General features: G+C 55.2%; 1 protein-coding gene across 2 annotated transcripts in view; it reads right to left on the minus strand.

Moving 5' to 3' along the window:
* Window positions 1-273: 273 nt before the first annotated feature.
* CPLX1 (complexin 1) overlaps window positions 274-21,833 on the minus strand; it is a 35,313-nt gene continuing 13,753 nt past the window's right edge. For both annotated transcript variants that reach the window (XM_047718542.1, XM_047718543.1), the window contains 2 exons: window positions 8,638-8,813; window positions 274-2,221 (listed from right to left, as the gene is read on the minus strand). In XM_047718542.1, coding sequence (XP_047574498.1) covers window positions 2,024-2,221; window positions 8,638-8,813 — 374 coding nt within the window. In that variant the 3' untranslated portion in view covers window positions 274-2,023. The remainder of the gene's footprint in view (window positions 2,222-8,637; window positions 8,814-21,833) is intronic.

Consider the following 21,833-nt stretch of genomic DNA (forward strand, 5'->3'; position numbering starts at 1 on the left):
GGGGCAGGGAAGAGGAAGGAAGGGAGCCCAAAGGGGTGGGTCTTCCTCTTAGATGGTTACCCTAGGGCTGCCTTAGAGAGCAGGGGGTGATCTGGGTTAGGGTGGTGGGGAAACCCTGCCATTGTCCCAGTGACAGGGGAAGGTGCTTCCTATCTGGCAGGACGTGGAAGTAGATCTGTCCAGCAGGGTCCAGCCCCTCCAGTGGGGACCCCAGGCTGCCCAGGCGGGATCAGGACTCGGGAGAGAAGGGCCACACCGAATGAAATTACTGTTGTGTTTTATTGGCTGTGATTCCACCCAGAGACTACACACGCGACGGCCCCCGACATGCAGGAGGAGGCGCAGGCGCAAAGACAGAAGGACGGATGACACCCACAGTCTACGCTAAGCTCGGCTGCTCCGGGCGCTCCATGCGCTGGGAACGGGATGCGGGGTTTCTACGAGACAACGCCCTGTCTGCTCAGAGCTGGATTTTCAAAGTGTGAAAACAGGCATTTTAAAAAAGACATGGGACCAGGAGGAGTCAAGGAGGGCGCCGGAGGCGCAGGTCGCAGCGGGGCGGCACACGCTCTCCCGTCGCGGAGCAGGGGCGCGCGGTTAGTATTGCGGTCTATTGATATGGCTTCTCTAAAGAGCGACGGGGGCCGTGCCCCGGGCCCGCAACACGTGGACACCATGAATTAGTGATCGGGACAGAAAGGGGCCCGAGCACCGAGGCAACGGGCTCTGTCACGATGAAACTCCCCAAACACGTAAGACCTCATTTACCTGAGATTCAACAGATCGTGATGCAAAGGAAAACAAGGATGAAGGAACAAGGAAGGTTTGGGAGGCCCGCGTTGGTCCCCGTCAGACTTCGCCTCCACCGATCGTAAGGCCTCCTGGCAGGCCCCACCTCGGGGGGCCTGCACCCTGCGGAAGAGGCCAGGGGCGGCCTTTGTCTCCTCCACACTCCTCTCCAGATGCACGCACTCCTGCGAGGGCTCTGCGTCTCCTCCCAGCGCTGGGGGGGAGGGGGACGGCGGGGTGCAGAGGGAGGCGGCAGGGGATCCCCCCATTCAAAGCAGCCTCCAGGGTTAGAACAGAGGTGCCAGCCAGGGAGGGGGTTGGCCGGGCCCTCGGACTCCGGGGCAGAGTTACAGGGGTGTGTGAGGGTCAGTGTGTATTCCGCACTGGGCCCGGAGGGCAGGTGGGGGGCGGGTCTGAGAAATTTCCCCCTAGGCCTGTTGCTTTGTTTCCCCCAGTTTAGAAGAGAAACGGGTCTTGGTATTGATAAGAAGCAAAGCCTTCCAGAGGAGTGGGCCGAGAAGGGAGAGTGAAGGACATGGAGAGACAGATGGACAATGAATGTGAGGGGGGGGGCCGGTGGAGGTGGGCAACCTTCAGACAGGAAGATTAGAGATCCTGAAGCCCAGGTGTAACCGCAGGGATGGGGGTCTTCCCACCCCTGTCCCAAGGGTGAGGCTGCTCGCCCCTCCCAGCTCCTCTCCCAGCCTGCACGCCCGCCTTCCCCCCACTATGGCTGTGCTCCTGAGTTTGGGACCGGACAAGCGCCCACCAACGCAGGGACGGCGCACCCAGGGGTGGTCGAGATGCTGGCCCTTTCGGTGGCCCTGGCCTTGGGCACTGCGGGGTGGGTGTGAAGGGCGGGAGCAGTAAGGGGCGTCCCAGGCTCTGGGGGAGGGTCCAACCCAGAGGAGCACGTGGGCTGGTCCCCGGGGGTGCCTGCAGCACAGACCGCAGGGGCCGAGGGGAGGGGCGGCCGCCCCTCCCCGCGGGGGCGGTGGCGATGGCGGTGCTGAGAGAGGGTGGAAGTGAGAGGTGCGTAGGCTCCCGAGGTGTGAGGGGGACAGGGGCTGACAGATCTAGGACTATGGCTTATATTGGCGTTGGGGGGGCTGCACTCTGCTCCCGACATCCCTTCAGGGGCCTCCGGAGGGCACGGGCAGGGGCTAAGTGGGAGATTGGGGCGATGGGGTTGGGGGCTCCGGGCGCAGGCAGGCTGCCGTCCAGCGCAGGGTCGCTACTTCTTGAACATGTCCTGCAGTGGCCCGGGCAGGTACTTGATGACCGTGTCCAGGATGCTCTCGTCCTCCTCCTCTGGCTCGTCCCCACAGCCCGGCGGGATGGCCTTCTTGGGCCTTGTCAGGCTGCCCTCCGAATTGGCCTCCATGGCAGCCTGGGCCTCCGCCTCGCGCTCCTCCTTCTTCTTGATGCCGTACTGGGTGGGGAGGAGAGGGGGCAGCCGGGTCAGCAGGTGTCCCAAGCCCCCACGGAGTGTGCGGAGACAAAGGAAGCCGGGCTTGGGGGGCCTTGTTGTAGGGGTGTGGCGGAAGCAGGGGGGCGGTCCCTATCGGTGCCCCTGCCCCACCCCCAGCCCTCTCCACTGCCATCCTGCCTCGCCTTCCCAGGAGGCAGGGGCTGTGGTCCAGGAGCTGGCTGGTGAAGAGCCCACTGCTCCGTGGCTGGCGGGCCCACCCAGCCCAGGTCCCCAGTCAGGTGAGGGGTGCTCACACCTCAGGCCTGGCCCATCTCCCCAGATGGCCTGGACAGCCAGCAGACTGGGCGCAGTGGCAGCTCTAGATGGCAGCTCTGGAGCCCCACCCAGGCTTGTCCTCAGCCAACACTCCTGGGCACCCCTGAGCCCCCATTTCCAGTTTCCCCTCTGTAGTGGGTAGAATGGTGTCCCCCCAAAATTCATGTCACCTGGAACCTTAGAATGCAGCCTTATTTGGAAATAGGGCCTTTGCAGATGTTATTAAGGTAAGGAGATCTTCCTGGGCCCTAAATTCAGGGAGAGTTTCCTTGTGGAAGAAAAACAAGGACAGAGAAAGCCACAAGAAAGTGGAGAAAGGCTGATTACAAGCTAAGGACCCTGAGCACTGCCCGGAGCAGCTACAGGAGACAAGGAAGGGTTCTCCCCTGCAGGTTTCAGAAGGAGGGAGCCCTGCCCACATCCTAATTGTGGACTTCTGGCCTCTAGAACTGAGACAGTAAGTTTCAAAGAGACCAAACATGTTCCCTACCCCCAGGCCCACCACTAGCCCTGCAGGAACCAGCACTGAACCATCCTAGTCCCACAGGATTGAGGAAGATGAGTCTCTGGTCACCAAGAGGTCTCAGGGCTGGTGGGAACTGGGTGGGGTCATGCTGGACTCAGGTGTCTCTGATGGGCCAAGCTTGGGACCCACTCAAGCTGGAAAGAGGGCACCCCTTAGGCAGGTCTGAGGTTCTGAGTCACACATGAGCACAAAGGAGCAGAAGCATTAATATGGGTAAAGGGGGACAACTGGGGACAGTGTGTGGGGGCAGGGTTTATCCACAGACTCCAGATTTCTACTGGGGAGCACACAGGCATGATCACCGGCCTTGGGGAGAAGGTGTTTCTGCCCAGGGGGAGGACTGACCCCACTGCTCACTCATCTCTCTTTGCCAGCCCATCTTCTGCTTTGGGGCTGGTGGGGAGGAGGTGAGTGCCCCATTCTCCAAGAAGGACCTTCCCTCTGCTTCCAGATTTCAGGGGAACTGGCTGTGTCCTACCCCCAGCCTGCTGAAGACACAGACGGCAACCTCTGCCCCTGTCTGCTCCCTGAGCCTGCTGGTGGCTTCAGGCATGGGGGAGTCGATGGCCACCTTCAGCAGAGGTCAGAGGAGGAAGCCATGCTCTCTGGCCCCCTGTGACCACAGCACAGCCCAGGGCCTCATTGGGCACCTGCCAGACAGAGAGAGGAATGCGGGGCTGTTGGGGGCACCCAGAGAACACCTTGGGCAGTGGGCACATGGACCAGAGGTCCCTTCCTACTGAGCCCTGATGTCAGGTCAGACAAAGGCACAGAGCGTGACAAACTGGCCAGACACTAGGCACTTCCTTGCACAAGGACCTCATGCCCTCTCCCTGGGTCACCACTCTGGGACAAAGTCCTGGTGGAGGGAGTGGCCCCTAGGCTTGGAAGGGGAAGAAAGGACATGTGGCTTGGAGGCCTGTGGGGTGGAACGTGGGCGGGGGAGAGAGACACTGCCAGAAACTAGGTCAGACCAGAGAGAGCTTCCCTCCAGCCAGGAACACAGACTCCAGCAGACTTCTCCAGCCACAGACGGCTATGCACGGAGCAGGAACATTCATGCACTGGGGGGTCGGTCTTGGGGCTGGGCCCAGGAGCCTGCACTCAAGCTCACCACCTGTGCTCAGGGGACACGCATGCTATGGCAAGAAAACACAGTGTAGCTGAGCAGAGGAATCTCCCCCACCTGAGAGGCAGGCTCCGGCCCAGCACTGTGTTGGGGCTGTCCCCTCTGGTGCCCCCAAAGGAGACCCCGGACCTCAGCCCAGCCACTCTAGTAAAACTCAAAGTCATTCCAAGGATTAGGTCCCTGGGTTCCACCTAAAGGTCACCATGTTAGGGGAGGGACTCCTGAGCTGGGCTCCAGTGGGACCTGGCTGGGAGCTGCTCCAGAGACAAATGTCCAGCTACAGCCAGTCCAGGCACCCACTGGCGGTGCCCAGCCTCCACACCAACTACGGAGATGGCAGGGTCCCACCGCACACCCAGTGGCTGGGAGGAGCCTGGTGCTAATTAAGTGAGGATCTGTAACATTCCCAAACAACAGACAATCTGCAATCACATATTTACTTGTTACTTTCACCACAAACCTCAGACTAAGTCTTGAGTGATCCCAAGGGAATGTGGGGGACCTGGTGGTCTGGGATCCACCCGCATGGTGCTGGGAGGAGGGTGGTTGTGTCTCAAAGCTGAGGGTCTCCAAACCTGGTGATGGGCATGCAAACCAGGAGAGTATGCAAATCAGGAAAGCATATGCAAACCAGGCAGCACATAGGCAAATAAGCACAGGTGAGTCAGTCTCACAGGTACACGGCGATGGGGTAGGGAGAAGGAGGCACTGCCCACCAAACCTAAGGTGAGACATCCTAAAAGGCTGTTTCTGCTTTCCTTGGATGAGGTCGCCAAGGGACCTGGGTGCCCCAGAGGATACGTGACCCTGGCCCCTATGTCCGCCATCTGATGGCCCCCCACCCATCTGGGGGTCACCCTGGACTGAGCAGCAGTACCCCAGGAAGCCTAGGGGTACATGGCGCCAGGGGAGGACTGGAGAAAGCCAGGTCTGGTGCCTGGGGGTCAGAGAGGGTAACCTGGGGGAGCCACACCTGAAGAGGGTTCAGGGTTCCCACCTGTGGGGAAGAGGAAAAAAGTGGTTACATGGGCCAGTGGAAGAGGGCTCTGCAGAGAACCCAGGGGACATGAGTGGCAGGCAGACCTCTCAGGGGCAGGACCTGGGGGCTGGGTGACTCAAAGGTGCTATAGGTACAGAGGGGAACAGGGGATCCCCCCACGCAGGCAGGTGCCCTGCCCTCACTCACTCAGCAAGGGGGTCAGCTCCAGCCCTGCACCCCACACCATCAGCACACAGCCTCCACTCGGACTCTGTGCTTCTTCCATTTTCACGGGGCCCTGGAGCTCATAGGAGGGGCCACATTCTGGAGGTTGGAATGGTGGCACTGGGACAGCCATAGAGTCCAGCATCCAAAACATGTCAGACCCCTTCCTGAGCTGCCTCTGACCCATGTATGGAGGGACTGACCATCGTCCCCATCTGCCCAGCACCAGTACCACCCCCTACCCAGTTCCTGGCCAGGTGACCACTGTCTCATTTAGCTCTGTAGCCACACAGGAAAGGCCCCCGCCTTGCAGACTGAGTTTGTGATGTCCAGGTGGTCCCCAACAGGTGTCCCCGACACACCCATGCCTTCCCTGCAGGTGGACCCTCTGGGGACAGGTCCTGTCCCACTCGTCCTATCTAATCCCACAATAGCTGGAAAAGCGATCAGGCTGGCCAGGTAAGGTCAGAGCCCCTGGTGCTCTGACCCCTGCCCCTGGGATCAGCCAATGCCACCGTGCCCCACTGGGCCCATGGGAACAGAACTCAGATGTGCAAAGGAAGGAGTCCTCCACTGGGCAGGGGCAAGACCCAGCCTCCAGGGGTGGCAGAGAAGCTGAAGGCACCCAGCCAAGGGGATCCCGGGTAGGGGTGCTCATGTGGGGAGAGAGGGGGTCCTGAGGCTCTTCCAAGGGGTGTGGCTCTCCACAGAGCCACCTCGAGCCTGGGGTCTGGAGGACAGGGTCCATCCTTGGGAGAGCTCCCTGAGTGTTGCTTGTCCATGGAGCAGCGGGACACCTGCTGCTCTCATGGAGGAGGCACCTCCCACTTCCCCCAGGCCTCTTTCCGTGATGGTTCCCACCAGATCCCCAGGAGGAGGAAGAGGACCCTGAGCTCATGCTCACTCGAGCACCCACTCCCTCACTCACTCTATGGCAGGGCACCTATTGGGCCGGGCTCTGTTTTAGCCGACAGGTACAGAGCCAGACACAAACAGCCAAAGCTGCCACCAGCCATGTGGGGGTGGGCAATGGACAGCAAACAAGTGAAAAACAAGAGTGGGTCAGATCAAAGTAGGTTTGGGGAGCAAAAGAAAGCAGGAGAGGGGGAGGATTGTGTGGAGGGTGGAGTGGGGAGGGAGGAGCCTCGGGAGACGTCCAGGGAGAATCAACCAAGCAAAGGCCCTGGGGCACTGGCAACATGGACCCAAGGAGGCCCAGGCGCAATGGGCGCAAGTCAGCACAAGCCTGGGGCTGGGGCCCTGGATGAAACGGGAGCCCAGGGGCAGTCTGAAGAGAGGAGGGACAGAAGGGGTTTCCATGTTAAAGATAAAATGAGTTGGAGTCTGTTGAGCTCATGATCTCTCACCAACAGCACTTGAGCAGGCCAGGTGGGAGCTCAGGGGAAGGGACTCACTTGGCATCTGCCTCCTGATGGGGGAGATGCCCCCGCTGCACACCCCCAGGGCTCCAAGCCCTGTCCAAACACTGTGACCTCTTTGTGAGGCTCAAGAGCAGATCCCCCAGGACCCATCACCAAGTGCACAAATAGACGGACAGAGAGACAGACAGGCTTCAGAGCACAGCTGCTCCAGTCCTCTCTGCCTGGGAATCTATCTGTCTCTGTCTCTTGATCCCTCCCCTTCTGCAGCATGCCCCTGTTCCTGACCCCTACAGGGATGACCCCTCCCAGCCCGGGCTGCCTGACCCAGAACGCAGCAGGTGCTTGTCAGGGGTTCTCACAGCAAAACCAGCTGGAGCTCTCTGGGGCTCCCCAGAAGAGGTGTCCCGTGACCAGTGGTGGGATGTTGAGGTCTGCGGTCCCCCACCCCCGTCAATGTGGGGACCCCGTGTTTCCTAGAGATATGCAGGCACCCCGGCTGTGCTGTCCCACCTTGGGAGGCCTGGCTCTACCTCATGAGTGGGGACGGCCCTCCCTGGGTACACTGAGGCAGCACTCGGCAGGTGGGAAGATACGGGGGTCTAGGCTCTAGACCCAGCGGCCTGGGTATCTCAGATGGCCCAGGGCCAGGGACCACAGACATCTCCTGAGGAGACCCAGCCCCCTACCAGCAAGTTTTATCTGCAGCGTCTGGGAATGCCTCCCTCAGAACCCAGAGCCAGGGTCATCGGGGTGAGGGGCAGGAAGGAACCAGCAAGGCAACACCCTCCACCCAGGCACCTGGACCCAGCGACCGCCAGGCTGTAGGCATCTCTCATGGAGGTGGGGGCTTGGGGACAGGGTGGCCTTGAAGACCTTGGGTGGCCATATGGTTTGGGGGTTGCTGAAGGCTCGTGGAACTCCTAGGTCCCCAGGGGAAGGCCCCATCTCCTCACCCGGCCCCCAGCCTGGCTCCCCCAGGTGGGGTTGGATCAGTTCCCCCAGCACGTGCCCTCTCTCCCACACCTCCAACCCAGCTGCTGGATGGGCCACAGAGGGTGGGCCGTGGACATGCCCTTGGGGGCACGGACCCCCTGTGCTCCAGCACTGTGCCGAGTGTGTGACCTGCTGCCAGCTCAGCCTCACTTGCTCCCTCCCCCTGGGCCTCGATTGCCCCGTCTGTGCCTGGCACAATGCTTTCACTCACTGTCGCACTTGCTGGGGAGGGTAGCCCAGATGATCCCCAGAAAGACTGTGGTTGCTGGCCCAAGGCCCCCAAGCCAGACCTCAGTCTGCAGGCCCGTTTCCCCCAACGCTCTGTTGCAAACCTCAGAAGCTATGAGGACCCTCTGGGCTGCTCAGGTGCGTTCCCCTAATCCTGATGGCTGCCCCACCCAGGGCCAGCCTGAGAGCCCCCATCCCTGGGCAGCCCGGCACCTACCCACTCTGGGTGGGGGTGTCTCCCTAGAGGCCTTGGGAGGGGGTTTGAGGGGACAGCTCCAGGAGGAACCAGATGGGAGGCTTTCTCCTGCAGAAACCACCGTCGGGCCCAGAGAGTCTGGGAGACCCTGTCATGAGGAGGGGACCCAGGCCCACTGTAGAGAGCAGGAAAGACTTGGTGTCCCGCAGGGTTAGCCCTAACGCTGGCGGGCCTGTGCAGCAGACATGGGCTCCTGGGGGTGTGCAGACCTTTCTGCCCTGCTCCCGTCCCCTCGCACCACCTCCCAGAGCTTGGGAGCGGACCAAGCAAAGGTCTGTTTTAAGGAACCAGGACAAGGAGTGCGTGGAAAGAGGCCTGGTCCAGGGGGGTGAGGTGTGGGGTACCCCGTCCGGAGCCCCGTCATCCCTGTGCCCCGCACCCACCTTGTCTCGGATGCCCTGTCGCATGGCCTCACGCTCGGCCTCCATCTTGGCGTACTTGGCCTTGCGCTCCTCCTCCTCCTGACGCAGGGCCTCCTGGCGCTCCTCCTCCTTCTTGGCTGCGTCAGGGTCCTTCTCCTCATCGCCTCCAAGCATCTTCCCCATGTCCTTTGTGGCCCCTGGGGACAGAGGGTGGTGAGTCAGGCCAGCTTCCCCTGTCAGCTGCTGCTGCCTACTGAGAGTCCAGGCCCCAGGCTCGGGTCCCCTCCATCTCTGCTCCTTCCCTCCTGGTGCTGGCCCCTGCCGGTTCTGGCGGCTTCCACCCAGAGGGAAGCCTGGCCTGTGCGCGTCGGGGGAGAGAGGAGGTCTGTGCCTGCAGGGAAGTGTGATTACATGTGCGTGAGTCTGCCCGTCTATGTGTGGCCGTGTCTGTGTGGCTGGGGCTGGCATGTCTGCTCCGGATCTTGTGTCCAGAAGCTCGGCCTCCAGAAGGTGGTGGAAGGCTGGTCTGAAGGCATGAACACCTGGCTGGGGAGCAGCCCGGGGCTGAGGTGTCCAGAGGCTCATGGGCATGGGTTCGGCTGGAGGCTGTGTGTCAAAGCACCAAGGCCCTAATTTCTCTGCCGCACCAGCCACCACTTTTCTCATGAGCTCCTGATTCACAGGCAACAACAAACACCCCCGGACGCCCTCTGGGACTCGGCCCACAGGACAGAGACATGTAATTACCGCTCCAGCTTAGCGGGCATGGCGGCGAGCCTGGCCCTTCCATGGCTCCTGGGAGCAGAGCCGTCCCACATTGAAGGCATTGTCGGGAGCAAGGGGGCAACCTCAGCCGGGGGCGGTCAGCTCCTTGGGGCACCCCTGCCTGGCCAGTAGGAGCGAGGCAGTGTCCCCATCACGCCTGCATGCTTCCTCCGCAAGCCCCCCCTTCCAGGGCTCCCCTGTGCCTGCCATCTTGAGCCGGGACCAGTGACCACCTATCCCCACCCCATCGACACCCTTCTGTCGGCCTCTGGCCTCCCACCCCGTGATGACCCACAGATGCGCAGCCAGCGGCGCCCATGCCTTGGCCATAAACCGTGAGGTGGAAATGCACAGAACCCCCTCAATCAAGTCTGTGCAGGTGGGCACGAATGTCACTGCCCCCCTCCAGAAGGGTCCCCTCCCAACTCCGTACTGCTCCCTTTTCCCTAAATTCAGTGACTCTGGGTTCTGAGTCCCCACCTCCACGTCTTAGCTCTCCCAGACGGTCATTCTCCTCGGCTCCCGCACAGGTCTGTGTAGTCCTGAGCCTGGAGACACTCCCTTTCCCACAGCTGTCTGGGGCATACACTGTCCCCACCGGTTACTCAGGACTGACCCCAACCGTGTGAGCGGAGGAAGTCGTTTGCAAGACCACTAGCTGTTGATGGCAAGAGAACAACTCTTGGGGGGCGCCTGGGCAGCTTAGTTGTTAAGCATCTGCCTTTGGCTTGGGTCCTGATCCCAGGGTCCCGGGATGGAGTCCCACCTCAGGCTCCCTGCTCAGCAGCAGTCTGTTTCTCCCTCTGCCTGCCGCTGCCCCTGCTAATGCACGCTCTCTCTCTTTCTCTATTAAATAAATAAATGAATAAATAAATAAATAATCTTTAAAAAGAGAGAGAAAGAGAAATAACAACTCTTTGGTTGAGTATTCTGGGCTGAGAACTAGATGTCCATCAGGCCGGGCCATGCCCCCCCCGTGGGCCTTCCTAGCTGCTAGACACTCCTACAGCGTCTTGGAGTGTGGGGCGCCAAGGCCACCATGTCACTGTGAGGTCAGGGAGCCCTCCTGTACTGGGCATTTGGCACAGATCCGGACTAACAGAAAACTAAAACCTCAGGGTCTGTTTTCAGAAACACCTGCCCAGTTTGATAAAGCCGATATGAAGCCAGTGATTCAAGGAGAAGCAGGTCATAGAGGAGAGTCACTTCTACACTCTGCTAGTAGTTGCCCAGAGGAGCAAGCAGGATCTCTCTGCCTCCTGTGTGGCAGTCGGCTCTGGCAGGTGTGGAGGAGGCAGGAGCGTACCCCACAGTCCAGGGAGCAGCTACAGTTTTCCGAACAGTGCCAAGTCCCACTTTTCTGTAATCCTCCCTCTTGAACACGCTAATTCACACTAAAGTGAGAGTGACCAACTGCTCTTCCTCCTTCCTGAGAGTGTCTGGTGTACTCAAGCAGAATTGGGGGAGGTACCTGGGGGGCTCGGTCAGTCAAGCATCTGACTCTTGGTTTCGGCTCAGGTCATGATCTCAGCACAGAGTCTGCTTGAGATGCCTTCCCCCTCCCGTCCCCCCACCCCCGTCTTTCCCCTACTCACATTCTCTGAAATAAACAAACAAATAAAATCCTTTAAAAACAATCCCCAAAGCCGAGCTGGTGACCTGGTGTCCCCCCTTTCCCTCCTGGGAAGGAAGGTGTGGGACAGCTGGGGGAGGGCGGGGGGTGGGGCGCGATTGCTTCTCCAACACAGCACATGAGCTACAGAGCTAGTGATCAAATAGGCATCTACTGAGAGCCAGCTGTGTGCTGAGCTCTGCCATGCTAGGGTGGGCCTGGTGGTGGTGGAGTGGGGGCTTGTCCAGGGCCCTTCTGGCTCTGAGTTTCAGGGACTACTCAGGGTTCCTGGTGTCCTTGTCTGGCCCTCAGTTGAGCTCTGGGCTGGTCCATTTGGCCTGAGGCTTAGGGAAAGGCAAGGGAGGCCCTGGCCCATAGGATGGAGGGGCAACTCTGGGGGGCTGTTTGGCCTCCCCAAGGCCAGGGGTAAGGGGACCCAAGGTCACTCCACAGTGGAATGGATTTGTGCCACACCAGCTGGCTGCAAAGCCCTCATTGCTGGCATGGCACCCGGCCTGGGGGCATCCACAGGGCCATGTGGCGAGCTTCCCTGGCCCCCAGTCTCCCCTGCATGGTCTCCGCTGCTGCGCAGAACATGCCTCTGGAAGACCCAGTGGGCTGGGAATTAGAAGAGTGCCCAGCACCAGAGCAGAAACTGCAGCAAGCTTGGTCCCAGAATGGGAGCTGGCGGGGAGGGGCGGGGTGCCCGGCCCCTTAGCGGCCCACCGTGCTAACAGATGAAAAAACAGACATGGAGCCATTCTCCCCCAACTCCAAGGTCCAGGTCTCTGACTGCAAAAGGGAGGTGGACTCTGCTCGGGGTCCCACAGCCGGGCCCCATGCTGGCTCCGCGGGGGCAGGAGCGCGGGGAGGAGGACCCCCTCATCCTAACCCAGACAGGCTTTTCTGGGGCCGCTCGTATGCACTGGTTACCCCTATAAGAGTGGTCACTACCATGGATGCGTTCACTTGTGGTACGTTACACATACTTCAAATTATGTGTATTTAAGTAACATTTAAGTTACTGTTGACTTTTAAAACTTCATCTGGAAATAGTTTTAGATTTACAGATGTCACACAGGTACAAGGGCTCCTACACGCCCCTGGCCAGCGTCTTCTAAGGTTTGCTATGATACATTCATCACAGCTAATGAAATCGTCACAGGGGCAACACTGGGAAGCAACCTACAGACTATTTAATGTCACTGCTGTCCCCACTAATGCCCTTTCCCATTCCAGGATACCATGTTATATTTACATTAAAGTCAATTTTTTAAAAGTGGAAAGTACTTTTTACCTTGAAATAAATCTATGGGAAAATTACAAAATTTAGTGGAAAACTAAACTATTTCTAAATAAATACAGATACTTGTCACGTTCGTGGCTGGGGAGATTGCATAATGAAGCTGTCGTTTCTCCCCAGAGTGAGTCTCAGTCACAGCCCCAAGAGTTAAAAAGGAAATTCTGTGAAATGTGACAAGCTAAGAGTTTTGCATACAGAAAAGCTAAAGATGCCCTAAAGGCCAGGACAGACACCAGGAAAAGAACCAGGAAGAAAATGGCCCGAGCACAGAGCCCTTGTGAGCTGCGCTGTGATGCAGTCTCTCGCTGGGCTGGGGGTAGACAGAAATTGGGATCAGAGGGGACAGCCCATCCACCGCCCCACAAACACACCCACCCAGGACTTGGACACATGACCAGTGACGGAGGCGGGGCCTCAGAAGCCTGGAGAAAGAACCAGCTTTCCCTAAACGGGGCTGGGGTAAGTTTTTGGTGAGGAAGCATGACCCAGGACTCTCAGGTGACACCACAAATTCTGAGGTGACACCACAATTACAGATCTGAATATGAACCAAAAATAAAAATGAGGGAAGAGAAAACAGCCCTCAATTGGCCAGCTTTGCGTCCCCATAGGTACCATTACTTGAAATGATATTTAAATTTGTTCGCTTGCTTTTTCTTGTCAGTCTCCACCAATAGAAAGTGAGCTCGACGAGAGCAGGGACCGACCAGCTAGTGGCTGCGACCCCTCGATCTAGAGCTGTGTCTAGCATGTCTGCGTGCTCAATAGATATGGGGCAAATAACAAACTAAAACTGTAAAGGAAATGTATCATGCACTCAGCCACAGATAAAATCTCAGCAAACTCTACTGCTCATGTCCTAGTCCGTGATGAAATACTAAAACACTGTTCTCTTGGCTCAGCAGTGAGCAAAGGAAGCTCCCTTTCACCGATCCCACTCGCCTTTGCACTAAAGGACCTAGTCCCTGCACTAAGGCAAGAAAAGAAAGAGAAGGCATGAAGGTTGATAGGGAAGAAATTGCCCTTATTAATAAACGACATGACTGTCCAAAAAACCTCTGCTAGAACCAATACGTGATCTTAGCATGGTCACCAGATACAAGATTAATAAGCAATAAATAGATTTTTATATACGAACAGCCAACAACTGGAAAATGAAATTTTAAAATAATCCCATTAAAAATACTGACAAAAACATAAAATATCTATGCCTCTGTTCTTAATAGATGTGCAAGTCTGCTTTACCTAAAGCCACAGAACTGCTGAGAGGAATTAAAGAAGACCACAGTGAATGGAGGGGTGTACTACATTCGAGGACACAGGGCTGCTGGGACGTCAGCCTTCCCTGGGCTGGTCTGTATGTGCAGAGCAATCCCAAGGAAATGCAAGCAAGCTTTTTCACACAAATTTGCCAGCTGATTCTAAATTCATGTGGAAATGGAAGAAGACCTAGAATAGCAAAACATCTTTGCAAAAGGTGAACAGTTCTAGAGAACTTACATGCTTGATTTCAAGACTTCCTAGAATCAAGACAGTGCGGTATGGACAACAGAGTGGACATATGGGTCGATGGGATGGAACAGAGCCCAGAGATGGACCCACCCATGTATGTTCAGCTGATTTTTTTTTACAAAGATGCAAAAATAACTCAATGAGAAAAGGACCGTTTTCTCACAGGGAGCACGACAACAACTAGATAACCCCAAGCAAATAAGTACATGAGTAAATTTCTTCCCTTACCTCAATCCCTACACAAAGCTCCACCATAGACCTAACTGTAAAAGCTAAAATTACAAAAATTCTAGAAGAAGGCATAAGGGAATAGTCTCTGTGAAAGAGCCTGACTTACACAGAGATCTTTTACGTAGGTGACGAAAAGCATACACTTAAAGGAAATATTAATCAGCCGGGCTCCATCGACACTAAAACCACACCCCCTGAAGTCTCACCACCCCCACCCCTGTGGGATAGACGGGACATGGGTCTCAGCTGCCAGGGAGTCCCTCTGCCCTGCCTCCAGCTGCAGGGATGGTGCGAGGACACAGGCAGCCTCGCCCCCTCTGTAGGAGAGGGCCTTGGAGTTCCACTGAATGTCCTAAGAAAATAAAATGAGTGTCATGAAGTTACCAAGTCCTCTCCCTATACCCCGCCCACCTCCTTTGTTGGTGACACGGTCACTTGGCTAAAGAACTCACAGCATCCGGGGAAAACCTACCACAGCTCATCACGGAATACGGCAGAATGGCTAGACGTGGTATTTGTAGATAACGAATTCTTTGTTAGCACCATCCAGTCAATAACAGGCTGGGACACAAATGGGACAATGTTCTACCCACGGTAATGACAGAGACGGCAAATGATCAGGAATATATTTAACAGAGACAGTGAACCTCTCCTAAGTGTCAGGCTCTGCGGACTGCGGATTCCTGAAGGGTAGGCTTACCGCAACGAGGCTGCTTGACACTGCCAAGCTGCCGCCAGCCTGCGTACTCTAGGGACCTCCCGCCAAAACGCCAACTCTTCCTTCCTCCTTTGTTTGGATTTAGACCAAATCATGATTCCTCTGGCAGTTGACCTGACCCTCGTGCCGCAGGGAAAATGCCCGCTCCCCGGGAGTCCCAGGAACAGAGAGCTGCGGACCGCAGCGGGGTCACCAGACCGCAGACCTTCTGAACCTGCCTTGTGCGCTGCTGGGCGTGCTGGGGATGCGCGCCCTCTCTCCCTCTGGGGACAGGCCAGCCGTCACAGCGTCCCAGAGGTTTGTGCAAACAATGTGACAGTTCTCAGCACATTGAGAGCACCCCAGCCTCAACCTTGCCACCTCCTCCCTCCACAACGCTCCTATTAAAACAAACACTCCTCCCTGTAGAACGCACGTCCGCAGGCTGTTTGTTTCACAGCGGCCTCAGCAAATGTCTCGGCCACACAAGCACGTGGCCACGCTGCACCCAGGTCAGGGAGCCCCAGGTGGTCATGAGCGTGAGGGACCACCGTGCGCTCTGAGAGCTGGGTGCCGGCAAATGAATGTCAAGCTGCCTTGTTTGGAAAGCCAGCAAAGGAAGGCCTACAGACGAACACACCTGTGTCTCTCGATTCTTTAAAGACAGAAAATGATCAGCAGGTTACAAACCAGGTTCACACCAAACCTAAACCTTGAACAAAATAGCACGAGTCTTTTTCAGATTCACAGAATGTTTACAAAAAGCAACCAAATGTTGTTCTACGCCACAGTGAGACCTCACTTTGCACCCATGACTACTGAAAAATAATAATAACAGTTTAAAAGAAACAGAAGGGTGCCTGGGTGGCTCGGTCAGTCAAGCCTCTGAACCTTACTTGGTCTCGATCCCGTCACCATCTCAGGGTTGTGGGATCAAGCCCCATGTCGGGCTCTACCCCTCCCCTCTCATGCTCTTTGTCACTAAAATAAATAAATCTTAAAAAAAAAAGTAGGAAACAAGCTTTGGCGAGGATGTGTGGAAACTGGAAGCCCGTGTGTAGACCGGTGCAGCCGCCGAGGGTGACAGGTCCTCAGAACCAAACACAGAATCACCATGTGTTCTCCCAGGCACATGCCCAAAAGAACAGAAGACAACACGAGTCACAATAACCAGCTGTCCATGGATGGACAGACACACGGCCACATGTGGCCTGGCCACACGAGGGGACAGCACTCAGCCTTTGATAGGAAGGACATTATGACCCTCGCCACCACCAGGACGAACCCTCAAAGTATCGTGGGGGTGGAATTTGCCAGACACAAGGGGACCAGGACAGTGGGGCCACACCTAGGAGGTCCCCCAAGTAGGCCAAATCACAGCGACAGAAGGGACGGTGAGAGTCGGGGGCTGGGGTAGGGGCGTGGACAGCGTTTGATGAGCACCATCCGGGAAGACGAGGACGTTCTGGAGGTGGACCGTGGGGACGGTTGCTGAACAATGTGCCACGGACTGGGCACTTAAAAACGGTCAAAGTTTCACATTTTATTCTATGAATATTTTACGACAATAAAAAAGAGAAGCATAAATTTAAAACAACATATCATATCTTATGTCTGAAAAAACCCGCCAGGCTGCGCAAATAACCTCAATGCGTTAGCAAAGAAGGATTAAGGCCACACCTCCCACGGCCGCCAGTAGGCGGCCTGGGGAACAACCCCGCCTCCCGGGCCATTGTAAAGCTCCCTAACGACCAATGAGTTAAGAAATAGGAGTGAAACCGGGATTACTCCAAGTCTGGGAAGCAGAGCCGGGAGGCCTTGACCCAGCAAAACCTGGGGGCAGGGCAGCCAATGCTGTAGATCGTGAACACCTGTGTCCTCATGGCAGCGGGAACACAAAGCAAATCACATCTCAGCTTGGAGCCTCCAGGGAGAGAACCTAGGAGAGCAGGAGGTGGGAGGGGCTGAGGAGGGTGGGCGGGCTGGATCCAAGGTGTGGGTCTGCAGCAGCATGCGCAAGGCAGCCTGCTCAGGGCAAAAAGAGGGAAAGCATAAAGACATCCAGAATTAGGAAAAACGCAAGGGAAATTGCTGCAGATTGAAAGGACATTAATACAACCAAATAATAGATTATATCCTAATATGTTCGAAAACGTGAATGAAGCAGATTTTCTAAAAAATGTCAAAAATGGAGAACTGTGTCTAAGAATTCACAGATGGATTCTTTCAAACATTCAAGAAAGATAATTCCAATGATATTTAAAATGTTCTTGGAAAGGAGAAAAAAGAAGGAAATTCCCCAGGTTATTTTTGTGAAATCCACGTAAGAGTCATGCCAAAAATTGGCACGGAGAGAGAGCAGTGGGCCAGCTCCCCCTGCAACAGTGGGAAATGCTAAACCAGAGGCGGGCTTAGGGAAGGGAAGCTGGCCTTTCTTGCAGAATTCTACAGGAAAACAGAATCTGTTCTCTGTGGGGTCCCTTGTAGGGAAGTAAAATTGGTTCTATATTAGAAAACTGGGAGGCTCCTGATGCCGTCCGTGCCACAGCTGTGACAGCAGCTCTGAGGCCCCTTGGGTAGCCTGGCACCTGACGTTGCCTTCGTCTCCCACGGATGGACAGACGGATGGACTGACACTGGGCAGCCAGCCCTGTCCCTCCACCCTCAAGGCTAGGGGCCAGCAGGGCACACTGATGCTCTCCTCCAGGAGGAGGCCCTGTGGCTTCTGAGAGCCCTGGCCTGCCTGTCCATCGCCACCTGACCCAGGCCCGTCCTACCTCCGACAGGGGTGGGGCTGTGGGGACCTCAGGCAGGCGGTTCCCACGTGCCCTCACCGCATCGCCACTGCAGACAGGTGTCCTCACGAACACAACCCATTTTTAAAACAGCTTTCTGGAGGCATAATTGTAATCCCTCCCACCAAACCACCCCAGACAACTGCTGACCTACTTTCTGTTCTTACAGATTCATGTGTGTTCTCCAGAATTTTATATAAATGGAATCACAGAACAGGTAGTAACTGGGGAGGCAGGGTCTGCTTCCATCCCTGAGCATAGTACCTGGGAGAGCCACCCGTGCCATCATGCGTGCCAACAGCTCGTCCCTTCTTACCATGGAGGGGGGGCCTGTCATACGGATGGACACGATCAGCATCTCCCTTCCCCTGTTGAGGGACATCTGGGTTGCTTCCAGTTTGGGTTTTTGGTGACTGAATTGCTCTGCCCATGTGTGGATGTGTTCTTCCTGTTCCCCTGGGCAGAGGCCTGGCAGGGAATTGCTGAGCTGTATGGTATCTTAGGGCTCTCTACTTAGGAAACCGCCACACTGTTTTCCAAAGTCGTTGCACCATATTAAAGCCCCAGCAGCGCCAAGCAAGGGTTTGCACTTCTCCGTGACCTTGCCCATATGCACTGTTGTCTTTCTTCATGGCTTCAACTGTCCAGCGGGCTGTGATGTGTCTCTGTATGTGCTTAGTTGCTATTTTCACATCTTTCTTGATGGAATGCTATTCAAAGCTTTTGCACACTTTCAAAAATTAACTTTTTATTTTGAATCTACAGAAAATTTTTGGAGAAAGTACAGAGAGTTCCCACACACCCAGCACCCAGTTTGCCCTGTTAACACATTACAGTAATGTGATATATTTGTCACAATTAATGAGCCACGTTGATAATGATATTACTATCTGAAGTCCGTGCTGCACTCAGACTTCCTTAGTTTTTACCTGATGTCCCTTCTGCTCCAGCGTCCAGGACACACATGACATCTCCTTAGGCTCCTCTTGGCTGACAGTTTCTCAGGCTTTCCTTGCATTTGATAACCTCGGCAGCTCTGAGGACCTCGGGAATTTTCTGTCTCACAATTAGGATTTGTCTGATGTTCTTTTTTTTTTTTTTAAGATTTTTATTTATTTATTTGACAGATCACAAGTAGGACGAGAGGCAGGCAGAGAGAGAGAGGAGGAAGTAGGCTCCCCACTGAGCAGAGACCCCGATGCGGAGCTCGATCCCAGGACCCTGGGATCATGACCTGAGCCAAAGGCAGAGGCTTTAACTCACTGAGCCACCCAGGTGCCCCTGTCTGATGTTCTTCTTAAGACTGGACTGAAGTTCAGGGTTTGGGGAGGAGGACCCCAGTGCTGGGTGCCTGTCTCAACACATCATGTCTAGGGCAGCTGGAAGCAGCATGACTCCTCACCTCTGAGCTGACCCTGACTTCCCAGCCTGGTCCACTTGCAAGGCAAGCACTAATGTCCATGGCCTTGAGCTTCTGTCTGTCTCTTAATTGGGTTGCTGGTCTTCTTACTGGACAGCAAGAGTTCTTTATAGATTTTAAATACAAGTTTGACTTTATCTTAAAGAGGTAGTTTTTTATTTTCTTTTCCCCCCAGTCCCCTCTAAACACAGCTTTAGTGAATCCCAGAAATTTTTATTTTATTTCCATTCAGTTTACAATCCTTTTTTAAAAAGATTTTATCTATTCATTTGTCAGAGAGAGAGAGAGAGAGTGCACATGCGTGTATGTGCCGAAGCAGGGAGAGCGGCAGAGGCAGAGGGAGAAGCAGGCTCCCCACTGAGCAGGGAGCCTGATTCAGGGCTCGATCCCAGGACCCCAGATCATGACCAGAGCCAAAGACAGACATTGTACCAACAGAGCCCCTCAGTTTAAAATACTTTCTAATTTCCCTTTAGATTGCTTCTCAGACCCATGGGTTGTTTAGAAGTGTGGTGTTTCATTTCCAAGTATTTGGGGGTACTTTCCAGGGACTTTCCAGATATCTTTGTGTTATCTGTTTCTTGTTCCACCCGCTGCAGTCAGAGAACTGACTGCGTGACTGAGATCTTCCACATTCACTACGACTTGTTTTATGGTCCTGAACATGGTCCAGGCTCGTACCTGCTCTGTGTGTCTGAGGAGAATGCATATTACAGCCTCGCTGGGACTGTCCCCCAAAATCCATCAGCTTGGGGCCGCGGATGGTGCTGTTCAGTCCCATACGTCCTTGCCACTTTTCTGTCTGTTCCAGCAACTACTGAGTATCCCCACCTCAACCTGGGAATTTGTCTGTTTGCCACGTAAACTACCTGTCTGTTTTCATGAACGCACCTTGAAGCTCAAATTCGGGGTAGAAACGGTTGAGGCTATTAGGCCCTCCTGATCCGTCAGCATCTCTGTCACAGGAAAGGAACTTCTTCATCCCTGGTCATAGTCTCTGCTCTGAAATCGACTTTGTATGATTTTAACAATGTGCACTCCAGCATTCTTTTGATCAAAATTAGCATGGCTTATCTCGTCCATCTTTTTACTTTTTACACCTTTATATTTATTTATTTATTTTTTTAAAGATTTTATTTATTTATTTGACAGAGAGAAATCACAAGTAGGCAGAGAGGCAGGCAGAGAGAGAGGAGGAAGCAGGCTCCCTGCTGAACAGAAAGCCCGATGTGGGGCTTGAACCCAGGACCCGGGATCATGACCTGAGCCGAAGGCAGCGGCTTAACCCACTGAGCCACCCAGGCACCCCTATTTATTTTTTTTAAAGATTTTATTTATTTATTTGACAGACAGAGATCACAAGTAGCAGAGAGGCAGGCAGAGAGGAGAGAGGAGGAAGCAGGCTCCCTGCTGAGCAGAGAGCCCGATGCGGGGCTCGATCCCAGGACCCTGGGATCATGACCTGAGCTGAAGGCAGAGGCTTTAATCCACTGAGCCACCCAGGCACCCCTACACCTTTATATTTAAAGTGAGTTTCTTTTAGGTAGCATAAAGTTGGGTCTTGACTTTCTACCCAATTTGACAATCTCTGCCCCTTAACGAGAGAGCTCCAATAGCCAGAGCAGAAAAGGCCATGGATGCCGGCACACCTGCGTGTCAGCATAGGAAAAACAGACAGCCGGGCTATGGGGGAAGCACCCGCACACTAAGGGTGGATCTGGTCCTGCCCAATGAAGCCCCAAAATCAGACAGGAAAGAATCCGAGTATCTAAGCAGCCTGACCACATCTGGAAAAAAGCTTATGAATATATTTAGGAAAACAAAAATATACAGCACCCAACAGTGTGAAACTCAGAATGTCTGGCACCCAGTGAAAAAGTACCAGACGCGCCAGGAAGAGGAAAGCCCCAGCCCACGACGAGGAAACTCCACCCCCCAAGCCCTGCCCAGCCTATAGGAACACGCGGCAGAGGCACCCAGACGCAGCAGAGTTAAATGGCAAAGCTAAGAGCACAGAAAGGGTTAGTAAATAACAGGACGTTCACCTCAGATGTACAGATCATAAATATGGCAACTACAAGATATCAAAAATTGCACTGAGTAAATGAAAGATGAATTAAAATTAAAATTAAAAATTAATTTAAAACGAGAGCATTTTATCTGGTCAACCTGCACTAGCTGGGGAAATCCCAGGTGGGGAGCATTACCGAGCTCGTCAGGGACACAGATCTGTGGGGTCTCTGCAGAGAGCAGGCGGGGAAGGTGTGTCAGAAGGATTTCAGCTCTGCACACCTTTCTACCGTCTGTACTCCCCTCGGCGAGGATGCAACAGTCTTCCAAGAGGTCACCCCTCCTGAAATCCCAGCACCCACACATCCATCTGTCTGCCAGGCTGCCCTGAAGACCGGTCGCCTGCTGGGAGTTACAGCTGCCAGGCACCTGTCCCTGCCAGCCACGGCACCCGACTTCATGTTTGCTGATCAGTCCCCAGACTCGAGTGTGTGCTTCATCAAGACAGATCCCATCTGCGGGTCCGGTTCATGGGAGGAAGGCAGTAAATCCGATGGTAGATCCCGTGATGACGGGTCAGTGTCGGTCAAGTCGACAGCTGAGAACCAAGCTCACACCAGGCAACCCGACACCAGGCTGATTCCGATCACCCAGGACGGCGTGCCCAGGTCCACACACGTGCCCATGTGGGGACAGTGCACCGAGGCTGGTTAAACGTGATGATGGAACACCCCTCTCTGCACCTCCAGAAATGGGAGTAAAGACATTTACAAGTATAACCACACGAGGTCTGACAGCAGAGGAGATGAGAGATTGAGGTCCGACAGGTGGGATGGCCGACGCGGCAGCCCCCTGAGCAGAGGGAGCCACTG

The sequence above is a fragment of the Lutra lutra genome, chromosome 2 (genome assembly GCF_902655055.1).
Source record: "Lutra lutra chromosome 2, mLutLut1.2, whole genome shotgun sequence".
NCBI lineage: Eukaryota > Metazoa > Chordata > Mammalia > Carnivora > Mustelidae > Lutra > Lutra lutra.